Genomic DNA, 16,151 nt, shown 5'->3' on the forward strand with positions numbered 1-16,151 from the left:
TAAGATTTTCAAAAGTTACCAAAACTTTCTTTTCAAGTTATATATTCTTTCGGAGGGCTTTAAAAAGAGAATACGTTATATCTTTTTGCACTATATATAGGAGAAAATATTTTTGCTTTACATATAAAGAAGCAACTTTAAGACTTTAAAGTCACTATAAAGAATTTCAGTGACATTAAAGAGGAGTGGGGGGGGGGGGAATTTTTTTCTTTTTTTATATATATATGTATAGAAAGTAACACAAATTTCATGAGGATAAGCGGAATTGAAACGTCACGGTTCTATTGTAATTGTTCATGAAACGAATTAACGGTACACACGCAATGCACTTTAACTTATTCAAGAGTGTGCGGTTGCCAACCTATCTCAGTTTACTCGCATGTAAAGTTTAATATATGTGGCCGCGGCATGAAGAAAACAGCTCATTGGGGTTCAGCAACCATATAGTCCACAAAAAAAAGTTTCATCTCTCTCTCTCTCTCTCTCTCTCTCTCTCTCTCTCTCTCTCTCCCTCCGAAAGTCTTGAAAGTTAATTACCTAACTTCAACAAAACCCTTGAAACTGTGTATATATATACAGCATGAGAAAATAAATCTTACAATTCAGAGCAAAAAAAAAAAATTTTTTTTTCAATCATGGTTTCTATATGAATAAATCTGATTTTCAAGAAACTTTTAATGGCATAAATTTGTTACATAAAAACAGACTATTGACATCTTAAATTCATAATAAAATATATTTTATATGAAAAATGACAAATTGTTAATATAATAAAACTCTTCTTTTCAATTTTCGTGTATTTTTTTTTTTTACTGCTAATTTAAAAAAAAGGGAGAAAGAATCTTAAATATATATTACAATTGAGAAATAAATTGCCGTAAAGCCTCCTAATTATGCGCAACTAACAAAGTATGAAAATTGGGACGTCTGACAAAGGATACCTTTTCTACTGCATTTCGTATTTAGTGTCTGACTGTGACGTTCAGTTTCCACTTCAGAAAGCATCTCTCGTCGCAGCTTTTGAAATGTGGAAGGTGAATTTCAATAGAATAGGCAGTTTTTTTCTAAGATTTCAAAAGCTGTACATTTTCCACTGTATCTTGAAACGTGGTGATTATTATTTATTTATTTTAAGACTACAAAGAACAAAGCAATAACAAATAATCATAAATTATAAATAATAGTAAATAATAATTAATTATTAATATTATCAAATACAGAATATCAGAGCAATTTCTATTTAAGCGATTCTCTAATTTATTGAGAGACGTTTTCGTGTCGATATATATTATCCCTAAAGCCGAGATTATAAATCACTGTGGAATCGAATTCGATGAATCCGCTGATTTGTCTCAGCGATGTTAATGATAATAATTTTCATCACATCAAATTCACCGTAAACTATTTTTAATTTCTGCTAATCTGTGTTAAATTTTGCTCTTTTTCAAAAAAAAAAATTAATTTCAAGGACATTAAATTTTACCTGCAAAAATTTTTCTCATGAGAGCATAATTTTAATTTTTTCTCCTAATGACATTATTATCACGGGATACATTATATACTTTTTTATACATTTACTGTATATACCGATGGACAATTGTTGATGTTTTATTATAAAAATTTTTTTTCAATTTTCCCGCAAGAATATTACAACCCTCTTTTCGAAGAGTGGAACTTTGTTACCCATGCAATGTACCATCCACAAGCAATCATGAAGCGCTTTAATTAAAAATTCTATTAATTCTCTGTGAGTTCGCTAACTGGTTAGTTGCTCTCTCTCTCTCTCTCTCTCTCTCTCTCTCTCTCTCTTCACCTCTGAAGACCAAAGAGCTTCATTTGGAAAAAGCTTTAATAAAGTAATATTTAAATAATTATTTATTTAAAACAAGTTGAGTGAATAACGAAACCAATATTACTGATAAAAATTTCGAAAATACGAAAAATAATACTAAAAAATAAATTTTGTCGAAAAAATAAGGATAACTTTTCCCATACAAAAAGAGCAAAAAAAATATTATTTCAATTCTTCTTAAAAGTTAAAAAAATTTATTTTACAAAAAAAAAGGTGAAAGCTCCTAATTTATTTCAATTGATTGAATATAAAAAAAAAGTAAACAATTAAATTTTAATTAGATAGGGAAAAAAAATGAGATTTTATATTGTACAAACGCGAGTAAACCAGATCGTTTTATAGGATCAAAGGAGACTTTGCAAATATGAATAATAATTAATTGGCATGCCGAGGTAAACTCAGTTGAAACTTAATGCATCTCATTAAGGCTTATCTTTCAAATTTCCTTTTTAGTTAAGAAATATGTACATTTTTCAAGGATTTGTAAAATTCAACCATCTATCCAAGAATTTTCTCTCTTGATAAATGAGATGTAACTATAGTATATAGTAATCCTTGTATATATATATATATATTCAATTTTAATATTTTCCATAAGCTGTGTTAAGAATATATATATAGAAGATATAAAATCTCACATGCAAAATAAACATAAATGAGAAGAATAGCTAAGAAGGGTATATACTTGAAGTACAAAAGTTTTTTGCAAAAAAAAAAAGATTTCTTCGAAAAAAAAAATGAAAATTTGTAAAACTACCATCAAACTATAAAATTCATGACCTTTTGGCAAAGTACAATAAGAGCCACTCACAAAACTTCTTTATTCCTAATTGAGAAAAATTTCTTCAAAATGCTCTTACTTCCATTTCTCCCAACAAAGTTAAAGAGGGTAAAGTAGAAAAAAATTTCAAATTAACTAGAAAAGTTTCAGTCGAACAGCATGAGGCAAGATGTATGATTTGTTTGTAAATCAGAATTTTTTTTTTCTATTAAAATATTAACAACTGAAAAAAAAATTTTAATTGATTAGATATCAAATAAATATTTCCTTGAACCAAATAATTTTTGCCAGTAAAATTTTACTCAAAAGAAAAAAGTGACTAAAATTATTACATTTAGTGAATAAAAAAAATATTTTTTTTTTATATCATATTTCATTGAATTTGAATAAAATAGAATCATAAAATTTACATTGATTTTTTGTCAATTTTTTGCAATTGAAAAAAAGGGAATACTAACGAAGCACTTGTTTCAGAGAAAGAAAAGAAGAAAAAGTTATTTTAAAAAATTCTCCTTTATCTCCGCGAGGAAGGCTGTCTTTTGACAAATCCAACATCAGAGCAAAGGTTGAAACTTAAAGGCGAAGGGATGATGATTCAATTCGTCTCAGAGAAAGAGAGAGAGAGAAATAAAACAAACAGAAAAAAATTTTTATTTCATCTCTTTATTTAGTACGATTTCCCAATAATGACAAAAAGTTAAAGAAACAATTTTTCAAAAAAACTACATTTTTTCCTTTAAACATATAGAATTTATTTCAGTTGAAGAAAAATAAAAGTTTTTTTATTATAAAACTTGTTTGTTTTAAAGTTTTTAAACACTTTTTAAAAACCAATTTTAGAATATGTATAAAAAGTATAACTCGAAAACTATTTAACGAGAGAGAAATTTTTCGGCAAATTAATTCAAGTTTTACTCATCAAGTAAAATTGTTATTCAGAATTCCGAGTTGGCCAAATTAAAACTAATAAAATCGAATAAAAAAATATTTAACAAAGTTGGAAAAGGAAAAATTGAGTCATTAGAAACTTTTTTATTGAATTTATTTCTCATATTATGGAAATTGTTATTCTTTACGTGGTTGCGATTATTTTGATAAATTAAATATATTGTATAAATAAATATAATAAATACAAATCCAAAAAATTAGTATAAATCCTTTATTTGTCATTTTATTATTAATTAATTATTACTTTATTATTATTTTATTGTAATTTTATTAATAATTAATTTATTTATTATTAATTATTAATTTATTATTAATTACGTGAAGAAAAATTATTTACTCTTTCGAAATGTTAATTCTTGCATACATATATATATATATAGCTGCAGAGAGTTTCAATTAAGCGTCAACGGGAGTAGCTTGTGTAATAAGCTTTTGGAAAGTTCCGCGTACCTGAATTTGGCGCAACTATTTGATTTACAATTATAGCCACGAGCCAACGAGCTTGCAGGTACGAGACTCCTGATTATCGCTGGGGAATCCGTCGAACGAAAATCGATTTGGCAACTCCGACGCGGATACCTATAATTTGTGACACGCGATCTCCCGCACCAAATGAAAACTTGATGCCGCGTCACGTGTGCGGATATTTCGCGTAGCACCGCTCATTTTACGCTATTCACTCATTGTCGACGAAATAAAAAAAAAAAAAAACCCCAAGAATATTTTTCATTTTTTATTTACAATTTTCGTATATAATAATACTTTTTTATACACAATTCCTGAATATATAAAAGTCAAAAAAAAAAAATTTGCGGCTAAATTTCTCAAAAATGGATCATTTACAATTTTCAAAAAGTAATTAATTTTTTTTTATGTCCCAGGTAGAAAAATTAACATTACTAACGTTACTAATATTACTAATGTTACTAACGTTAGTACCTATAAAAAAAAGAAAATGTTTCTAAATTGTATTTTTGCAGAAACTTGTCGAAAATCGACCACCAGGAAGTATTTAATGTTCTTACCCGCACTTTTTATAATTTTCATTTCTATTATCACATCCACTTTTATATTTTCATTACCGTTTCCACTTTCACTTTTTCTAATTCTCATTCGCACTTCCATTCCCACTCTTTCTAATTCTCCTTTCCACTTTCACTTCCACTTTTTTATTTTCATTACCACTTCCACTTCCACTCTTTCTAATTCTCCTTTCCACTTTCACTTCCACTTTTTTATTTTCATTACCACTTCCACTTCCACTCTTTCTAATTCTCATTTCCACTTTCACTTCCACTTTTCTATTTTCATTACCACTTCCACTTCCACTTCCACTCTTTCTAATTCTCATTTCCACTTTCACTTCCACTTTTTTATTTTCATTACCACTTCCACTTCCACTCTTTCTAATTCTCATTTCCACTTTCACTTTCACTTTTTTATTTTCATTACCACTTCCCTTTTTCTAATTTTCATTCCAAATTCTAATCCCATTTTCTCCACTTCTAATTTTCATTAGCTGTTGCCATTTCCACTTTTTTTAATTACCATGGATGGAAATTAGAAAAAGTGAAAGTGATAATGAAAATTTAAAAAATTAGGAATGGAAGTGGGAGTGAAAATATAAAAAAGTTGTAATGAAAATAAAAAAAGTGGAAGATGAAATGGGAATGAAAATTAGAAAAAGTGGAAGTGAAGTGGGAATGAGAATTAGAAAGAGTAGAAGTGAGAATGGAAGTGCGAATGAGAATTAGAAAAAGTAGACGTGGAAATGGGAATGAAAATTAAAAAAAGTATAAGTGGAAGTGAAAGTGAAAGTGTAAATGGGAAAGTAGTGGCAAAGATTCTGTGAAAATATATTTTAGAAACTCTTAATTTTTTTATATAGGTACTAACGTTAGTAACATTAGTAATATTAGTAACATAAGTAACGTTAGTAACGTTAATTTTTTCACCTGGGGTAAATTAATTATTTACTCCTGTAGTGATGAATATAATAATTTATACAAACAATTCTTGTTTGTGTTAATAATTTCAAAAATTCTTTGATTACACTAAGAGTAAAAAAAATTAATTAACATTAAAAATTAAAGAATTTTAATTTTATTTTTGGATTTTAATATCCGATGGAAAAATTTTTATTCTTTTTAATAATAATATATTTTCGTTTTACATATATATATTTTTACGTTTTTTGATTCTTTTTTTAAATTTCCATTTATCCCCTCTCGGAAAATTCGATAATTAATCAAAAAATCCAAAAATTGAAAAAAATGTCTGTCTGTCTGTAGGTTTTGCGTTTCGTGCAACACGCAAATACGACTAGTTCCCGAATCAAGTGAAACTTGTCAGTCTGTTAGCGGTTGACCTAACTTAAAATCATCAATTGATAGAATTCAAAAATGAATGTGAAAAACTTTTTGGATCGTAAAAAATCGAGAAATTTGAAAAAAAAAAACCTAATTAAAGGAGAAAATATTTTTTTAATTTTATTCGATAAAAAAAAATTGATTTAAATTAACATTTCGTGTTGTTTAATTAGATTACATGAAATTAATGGGCTACTTGGATAAATTATTGACTACTATAGGCACATTTCAAAATCCAATATGTACATATGTACTTTAGATCTATCTTTACTCTTGTAATTGTTTCTGACACAGTTCGAATACAAAGGAACTCATTAAGTACGTAAATGGATCCCTTTGAACCCTTGTGAATCGGTTACCATTTGATTACAGGAGTACTTTGATATAGCTTAAGATTCGATCCATCACAAAGGTTAGAGGCTGGCATTCTTTTCCAATATATATTTTCTGACCCAAGATTCGCAAAATTATTACACAAAAGAAAATTCAATTTTTTTTTTCACAGATAAAAAAAAAACTCATTAAGAAAATTTTGATTTTAATTTCAGATAATAAAAAAAAAAAAAAAATGGTCTCTCTCTCTCTCTCTCTGGAAATGTTGGTACATTAATGTAAATCAATATGGATGATATTGATAGTATTTTCAATCAATGACAATGTCATAATGTTCTCTCCATAATAATACTTGTTAAAACAATGCACGTCATTCAATGAATAACAGTTTCAAATAATTATTATATAGAGTTTTGTTTTTCCATATATATATATGTGTATATAAAAAATATTTCTGGCAATTAATTTTTATATTCCGTGATATTAAATTTTTTTGCCAATATTTTGCTATATATATAATCGTGGCGCAAATTTTTTGGAAAAAAAAATTGTGAAGAGAAAAAAAAAATTTATGTTCCCTATTTTTATAGTAAAATTTACAGTGGCTTAATCCAATCAGTGGAAAATTTTCGGTTCGTTAGAGTGTTGGCACTGTGTTATCAGTAGTATAGTAGTTTGTTGGTCGTTAAATTGCTCACGACTTATTTGCCAACAAAACCAGGGTATTAGCACACAGTGACGCGTTAATATATTGACAGGTTATTTACCGATACTGGACATTGGGAAAAGCAAGGACTGAACGATCCATATAGGATGTGCCATTGAAGATAATCGACGAATTTTACGCGTATAATATACTACCGAGAGAAAGAGAGAGAGAGAGAGAGAGAGAGAGAGAGAGAGAGAGAGAGAGAGACGATTAGACCAAGGGAGATGGTGTTTAATTAATTCGAGTTAAATAACTGATTATAAAATAGTTGGCGTGTCAAACAAGGTGCGCGTTCATTTTAAACGAAAAACGAACAACCACACCGTTATATATATATATATATTTATATCGGTCGAGAGTTTAGGTAGATGAGATTCAGTAATGAGGTTGATAATAGGGTTGGTTATATACAGCATGGTCGTCCCCCCCCCCCTGTCATTGATTTTCATATACTAAAACTTAATTTGTCAGAAAATATTTTTTTTCTCTCCAACACAATTTTTTCCCATTTTTTTTTTTTTTCAGTTCATTAAAATTTTTTCAATTTTTCCAAACTTTTATTTTTATTCCTAAATTTTTTCTAAAAAGTTATTTTATATTTATTTAAAAAAAAAATAACCAACTTTGTTTATTAAATACAATAAAACGATAATTAATCCGTAAAGGTGTTGTAAAATTTTTTTTTTTTTGGAAAAATGTTTTCGAAAACTTGTTTTTCTTTCGGGAAATTTTTTTTTTCCTATATAGACAGGAAAATATATTTATACAAGGAAAATGACCTTTTTTTTGATATAGATGTTGGAAATCGGGAAAAGCTTAATTCGTGAAAGGCAGTTTGCTTTTTGAACAAGAAATTTCATGGTGTGACGTGAGAAAAACCTATTTACCTTCATACCACCGAGCGACAGCTTTAGAATTTCCGCTAAAAAAAAGAAAAAAAGGGAAGATGAAAAAAAAATTGTTTGTACGTTAAAAAGAAATGAAAAGTAAAGCTTTTGGTGGCAAAGTGAAAAAACATCGTTAACATCTTATTTCGCGCTTAGATATCATCAGAGAAAAACGTTAATATAATTTATTCATCAAAGAGATAAATTTTTTTTGTTATTTATTGGAGAATTTATTAAAACATATCAATATTATATTGAATTCACCTTTCTTCGAACAGAAATTATTTTTAGTTTGACACCATATACCAAATTTCAAATAATCCACATTGTGTCAATCAAGAATTAATAAGTTCAAATATATATATAAATAACAGATAAATTACAAATAAATTATATCGAAATTTCATTTTTCTTGACAGGTAAGTAATTGACAAACGAGAAATACAATTCTGCTTAATTCTCATTAAATTAATTAATTAGCCGATTAAAAATTCGATATAATTTATTACAATTGTCAATAATTAAGTAATGCTGTATTATTATTAAAACTAATTACATTAATTATTATAAAATTAATTATTAATTATTATTATTATTATAAAAAAAAATTATAAATTGCGAAAAACATTTCTTAGTAATAAAATGATTTTAAAAAATGATTAATTAAAACAAAACAAATTTTGTTTTCATTTTTTTTTTAAATATTTATAAAATGAAATAAATTCGAGAAATTCAAAAGGTGTGGAAGTTGGATAAACCGAGAAAGTCAATACCTATAGCAGCGTAAAGTTTTTTTTTTTCTCAAAAAGAAAAACTTACAAGTTTCTTGCATGTTTGTAAAAAAAAAAAAAAATGCACAATAATTGCACGCTACAGGTATATACGGAAATCGGATAATAACGAAATTATTCCGGTGACACGAGAATAACAGATGGATTGCATGCAGATGATAGTCTCTATGTGAACTGATGTGAACAACTGTAAAATACGAGTAGAGGGAAGAGTTGACAAATGTTTACGATGTGAACTACACGCAAAATCTATGTGTTTCGTTTGTCATTTGATATACCAGAGAGAAACTAAATTACCAATTTTTTTCAAATATTTTCCATCTAAAATCTACAATATATCAATCAACCTAATTAATATGTTAATTAATTAACTATTCACTTCAATAATTAATTAACAGAATAAACTTTAAATTAAAAAAAAAACCACAAACAAATATTTAAATTCAAAAAAGGAAACTGCAAAAAGTAAGAATTTTTTGTCTATAGAAAAAAATTTAGAGGTTTTCAAAAAATGTTATACACCCCTCTTTTTTTTTCATCGATCGTTTGGGAAAATAAATTTATTTCTAATTCATGAGACGAGGGTTAGAAATCTCATTGAAAATTTAAAGAATTTTATTTATTGATGAGATTTTTTTTTTATTAAACCACCATGTATATTCATTTATTTTTCTTTTTCAAAAAAAAAGTGCAAACGACATAACATGTAGAATTTTTTTTTTTTCCTATCAAAGGTTGTTGAAGTATTATGCAAGTAGCTATAAAGTAAAAAGAAGGAGTATCTTTCTATAACTCACGTTTTCATAAAGTGGAAAAAAAGAGAGAAGGGGAAATGAAATCTTATGTAAGATAAAAGATCGGGTAAAAATGTGTCTGACTAAAATTTCCTTCTACCACTTGTACAATCAATGGAGAAATTTAAATCTTTTGTCTGACTAAAACTGACGTTCACTACTTTTGCGAAATTACTGTTATATAGTAGTGAGAAATATGACACGCATTTAAAACGTTATGTCTGACTAAAATTCTCTCTTACTACTTATAAAAAAAATACAATCGAATTTTACAACAGGAAATTAAAAATAAACTTTTTAAAAGATTTGCCAGACTAAAATTGTCTTTACTACTAATAAAAAATTACTAATTTTAATTTTGTCTGACTAAAACCACCTTTTACTACTTACAACAAAATTATTCGTTTTTAATTCTAAAATATTACTGGCAGAAATTTTTGAATAGTAAATATATAAAAATTATGTTTAAAAAATTATGTCTGACTAAAACTGACTGTAACTACTGAAATTAATATTCCATGATCTTACAGCGATCAGTTTGCCTATAACTGTCCTTTTTCTACTTTGAGAAACATTACTAGAAGTATATCAATTTCTGTCTGACTAGAATTGACTCTAACTACTGAAATTAATATAATACGAACTTAAAATAATCAGTCTGACTTTGAATGTACTTTTTCCACTTTGAGAAACATTACTTGAAGTATATCAGTTTTTGTCTGACTGAAATTGACCCTTACTACTGAAATTAATAGAATACGAACTTAAAATAATCAGTCTGACTTTGAATGCACTTTTTCTACTTTGAAAAAAATTACATGACTTCAATCAGTTTCTGTCTGACTAAAATTGACTCTAACTACTGAAAATAATTTTCCATGAACGAAAAACAATCAATCTGACTATAAATGTAAAAAATGTCTCTTTTTAATTTAAAAATATTTTTAAATCGAATTTCTTCAATTTAAAAAAAATTTCCCTCTACAAGAAAACTATTTTTGCATTCTGTACAAGATTTGAATTCTCATTTCTTTACATAAACGATGTTCTCATTATCAGTAAAATCTTTATATATAGCTATATATTTTAGTTTAACTCAACAAACTTCAAAAATTTTATTACCATGCCAATAAAACTTGTATTACTTTCTCTCTCATATTGATCCTAGTTTCGAAACTATACAATATTGATGAATAAAGTCAGCCACCAAATGAAATTTATTCTCAAAAACTCTTCCCCCACATATGTGCATTAAAATTTTAGATTTTCAACATCCTGATTTTGAATATGCAAAACTTTTCCATATAATATACATTGTTTAAAGCAAAAATATTAAAAAAAAAAAAAAAAAAATACACCACATTTTCATAATATTGCTAATAAGCTATTTTACCTTAATATGGAAAATATGTGTTTTTTTTAATAACAAAACAAGAATGTATTTTCTCAAAATAATTAACCTATTTATCCTTTCATCTGTGTTAAATTAATTTAAACAAAAATTTTCATAAAACAACATAGATAATTAAAGAAAAATTATAATTTTTCAACACATCAAAAGAAATTTAATTTTCCTCCTTTTATTTATAAATGATTATTAAAGAGAAATTTTTTTATGTTTAATAAATGCGAGGTTTTATAAAAAATGTATGATAAAATTGTGTATTAACTAAAAGTGTTATTTACTAACTTATTATTTAACTCTTTTTGTTTTTAGAATACTGGGAAAAAATCTCGAAAAAAAATCTCTAAAAAAAAATTTGCATTGCATTTTATATTAGTATTATTTTTAAATGAAGCAATGCGCGAGATAGAATTGTTTTTTCGCTTCGTTTTCGTGTTTAAATAAATAATTTATTATCATCATTGACAAGTATATAAATAAATAACAAAAATTACCATACCAATGAAACAATGAAACATTTTCCTAAGGGGAAATAATTTTCCAACTTGGCTTGCACAGAATAAGAAACAGAATAGGTAAATATAGTACTTCAGATGCTTTCACACGTTCCTTACATAAGGTAAAGTCATCTTAATGCCAGGATTCGCTTATAAAGGATTAAAATGTTCTTCTATGCATATACATACACGTTCGCATAGGTATTAAGAAACCTTTGAATCGTGAATATCAAAGTAACGATAATTATAATGTAGAGATAAGAAGAAATATTACAAAATGAATAAGTCTATTTTTTTTTACAATATTTCACAGAAATCCATGTCACATTCGATGTTTCTATTTTTTTTTATTAAAAAATTGTAATTCGAAAATAAATTTTAAACTATAATTAAAATTTTTAAATTTAAATTCAATAATTGAATACAAAAAATTAAAACATAAAAGATTAAATATTTATTGCAACGTTAAAAATACAAATTTCATGAAAAAATATATTTCTGGAAATGAAAATTTTTTGTAGATTTAAATGTCAAGAAAGAATCACATTAATATATATAAAGGATTATTGACATTTTCGTATATTCACTAGTAAAATAAACTGCATTTCAGAAAACGTATATGTATACACATATATATATATAAAGTTCAATCACATGAAATTTGAATTGCAACTGTTGCATGAACTTTTGCGAATTCCATTAAAGCATAAATGACTCATGAATAATAAGAATCCATGCCAGTGTAAGTTTCAGGAAAAGAGTAAAATAGTTTATATCAAGTTTAAAAAATCCCCTTAAGGGCATTTCGATTTTATTATACTGTTTTTCTGGTCCACAAACCATGCTTTTACCTACACACATATAAGTAATACCTTGATAAGAATTTTTCTACAGGCAACAAAAAATTTTTTTATATTTCTATAATAATTTTCGATAATCACTGTTTTTTTTCTAGAAAATAACACGATAAAACAAAATAAATTATATTTGCGTAATATACAAATTAAAAATATGTAAAATAAAACAATGCCTAAAACAATAGAAATGCAATATTAAATTTATAAATAAAAGAAATTTATTTTAAATAAATAACAAATATTAAAAAAATATATGTAAAATATAATTATTAATTTTATAATTATTATTATAAAACTGTGTTTATTAAAATTTAATTTAAAATATTTTAACTAATGGCAAATAAATAAATTTTTTTGATAAATAAGAAACAAAAAAAATTAATTTGATTTAACTTTTTCAGTTTCGAGTATTTCTAAATAAATTTTACTTTTCAAAAAAAGGAAAAAGTAAAAAAATGCTAATAATTAATTTTTGATTATAATTATTTGAAATTCGGACGATTTGTTTTTTTTTTACCTATCGAAGGATCATTCAGCCCGAAAATCATGGTAGCAAAGGAACACACTGCGATCGCGAGAACATACATTGCGATGTCGACGACGCGTCTACGTAAACTGAACGTACTCGTGAAAATTTGCCGCCAACTCATTTTGGCGCAAGCGCTTATTCTTAAGCAGAAGCTACTTCATTTTTTTTTTCTTCTTTTTTTTTTGACGGCGAGAACCTCATACCATCTTTCACAGTGGATAAAAGCTACCCCTTTACAGTGAACATGACATTTTCCTTTCCTCTGACATAACATAATCCAAATATGTCTGGATTTCGCTATACATTATAATAATATATACATAAACTTTGAACCTCTTAAAATTTATCATACAAATAGAGAAATAATATACGAAATTAAAAACTTTATTTTTTTTAAATTAAAAAAAGAAATTTTTCTAAATATTTCGTTTCTTTATTTTCGTAAATTTATTTTCCCAAAAAATTTTCGATTTTCTAATAACCATGATATCGAATTTTTTCGTCCCATGACGCTTTTTGAACCTTCACGCGATAAATCGCACGTGCCTAGCTTCAAAAAATCCAATGCCTAGGGACCAAAAATTCAATATAGTCACTATAATTCATAGATCAAAAAAAAAAAAAATTTTGTTTACTTAGAAAAAATCAAAAAACACTTTAAAAATAAATCATGTTACTCTTAACAGAAAAAAATTTAGTTTATTTTTTGATAAATTTTTAATTTTATTGTATCAGATATATTTTGTTCTATTCGAAATATTTTATTTCCTTGTATTTGAAATATTCTTTTTTTATATATAAATTCTAACTAAATTTACAAAATTAAAAATACTTTTTTTGAATTAAATTAAAATCACTATCAAATACAATCAGAAAATTCAATTTATTTCCTTATTAAAAAAAGAAGAGAATGTAAATTTTCTCCCTCTCTGATTATTTTCATTTCCATAATACCAAATAATTTTCAACTTGGAAACTATCCATTTATATTATACCAAAAAGCACAAAGCATTGGCGCGTCGCATCTTTTAATGGATTATGAAATGCATTTGGTTCAAGGAACACTGTCAATAGATTTTCGCTTCTCTGATTTTCAATAAGACTAACGCGCGCTGGTTCTTATACTCAATCAATCAAATCAATATTAATAATGATAACTTTCTTATTAAGGTCTCATCAAAAATATACAATTTTCATTATAATTAAATCACATTACAAAAAAAAAGAGATTCCGTATATACATTCTTTTACAGAGGGTGAAAAAAAAGAAAGTTAATATCCGGTGACTATTACAGTATTACATGAGCACTGACCGTTTTGCATGTCCGATACAATGTTATATACCTTTATTATGATTTTCATTTAATGCGCAACGAGAAATGCGAAACACGCTACATAAACATTAATAAGCTTTGTTACTGCACAATTTTCATATTCAAGCACGTGTCACATGCGGCTTATTCTGTAGAAATCTCTAAGAAATATTCAACGTCTCTTTTGTTATAAATCATTTACATATGAAAATAAAAATTCTTTTCAAAAGAAGAATATTTTTTAAACTTCAATTTTTTTAGACAAAGAAATTAAAATTCCAAAATTAACAATTTTTTAAAACAAAATTTAATTATCGATAGAAGTTTTTGAACAGTAATTTTATAAAATTAATATTTGTAAACTTCTGTCTGACTAAAACTGACTGTAACTACTTGAAACAATATTGGAGGAATATAAAACCATTTGTCTGGCTGTGACTGGCTTTTACTACTTTTAGAAAATTTGAAACAGTTTTTGTCTGATTAAAATTAAGGCTAATTACTGAAAATAAAATAATACCAAAAAACTTGGCTGACTATAACTGACATTTATTTGATAAAATACCAAATCAATTTTTGTCTGACTAAAACTAATTTTAACTACTGAAAATTAATATTACACGAATGTAAAACAAATTGTCTGAATGTCGTTTGACAACTTTAAAAAATTCAATCAATTCCTGTCTGACTAAAACTGGATTTAACTACTGAAATTACTATTACACGAATCTAAACCAGTCTGACTATAATTGTCCATTTCTACTTTAAGAAAAATTACAAAAAGTACATAAGTCTCTGTCTGACTAATATTGACTCTAACTACTGAAATTAATATAACATGAACTTAAAATAATCAGTCTGACTATAACTATCCTTTTTCTACTTTGAAAAAAATTGTAAGAGTTCAATAAAATTCTGTCTGACTAAACCTGACCCTAACTACTAAAATTAATATTCCATGAACGTTGACCAATTAGTCTGACTAAAATTGTCCTTTTTCTACTCTATCAAACATTACGAGAGTTTGAATTAAATTCTGTCTGACTAAAACTAACTCTAACTACTAAATTTAATAATCGTCGATAGTAAAACAATCAGTCTGACTATAATTGCCCTTTTTTTACTTTGACAAAAATAGCAAAAACATCAAACATCTTTTGTCTGACTAAAACTGATTTGAACTACTGAATTTAATATTACACGACCGTAAAACAATTTGTCTGACAGTAAATGTCGTTATCTACTTTTAAAACAATGTAATCAATTCCTGTCTGACTAAAATTGACACTAACTACTTAAATTAATATATTATTAAAAAAAACTTCAAAATAAAACAATCTAAAAATCTTATTTTTCAAAAGAAATAATTTTTTTTAAATATTCACAAATTTATCTCTTTTTTTTTGTCGCAATTTAGTAAATGAATGAGAAAAAGTTTTTTATTTTTCTTTACAAAACAAGTTCGCAAAGTTTTTTTTACTAGAGACACACTTTTTACGACTTTATTGTGTAACTTTAAAAACAATATTTTTTATTAAGTAAATTTTTAGAGAATTTAAATAAATTTAGAGAATAAAGAATATTTAAAAAAAGAAACGAAATTTTTTTTGTAAAAAAATGCATTACTTTTTATACGATGATAAATTATATTTAGAGAGAGGGAGAGAGAGTTTACCTGACATTAAGGAGAGCACCTTAAAGATATTCGTTAATTACACTTGCCGTCAAAATTACGACTATACATGCCGCACTTGTGTCGATCGTTTAAAACCACAGAATCGATACAGTGCTGAGGATCGATTTCAATTTAGCCTCGTTAAGCGCAGCACGCGTTCATGGCTAACGAGCTTTCGAAAGTCGTATAGCCGACAAGTTGGCTCCGCGAGGTTCAAAACTTATATTCCTATATAGTATAAGTAAACCTGTAATCTGGCTCAGTAAAATATAAATTCTTCATCATTTTCCTATGTATAGTTCACTTTCCTAATATTAGGAGAAAAAAAAATCCTTGTTATTTTGTCAAAATTATCCTTTGTTTAAAATATACATATTTCCTTAAATTAATCTAAATTGCATGTAAATTGTA

At 26.1% G+C, this 16,151-nt stretch overlaps 1 protein-coding gene across 1 annotated transcript in view; it reads right to left on the reverse strand.

Moving 5' to 3' along the window:
• The window catches only part of LOC127290591 (lachesin-like), a 48,332-nt gene extending 35,499 nt beyond the window's left edge, over positions 1-12,833 (reverse strand). Inside the window, exon 1 of the mRNA XM_051319279.1 lies at positions 12,741-12,833. Within this exon, the coding sequence (XP_051175236.1) occupies positions 12,741-12,810 (70 nt within the window). The 5' untranslated portion in view covers positions 12,811-12,833. The remainder of the gene's footprint in view (positions 1-12,740) is intronic.
• Positions 12,834-16,151: the final 3,318 nt, after the last annotated feature.

This window comes from Leptopilina boulardi, unplaced genomic scaffold, assembly GCF_019393585.1.
Source record: "Leptopilina boulardi isolate dan_hultmark-lab unplaced genomic scaffold, ZJU_Lbou_2.1 LbouV2_72, whole genome shotgun sequence".
NCBI lineage: Eukaryota > Metazoa > Arthropoda > Insecta > Hymenoptera > Figitidae > Leptopilina > Leptopilina boulardi.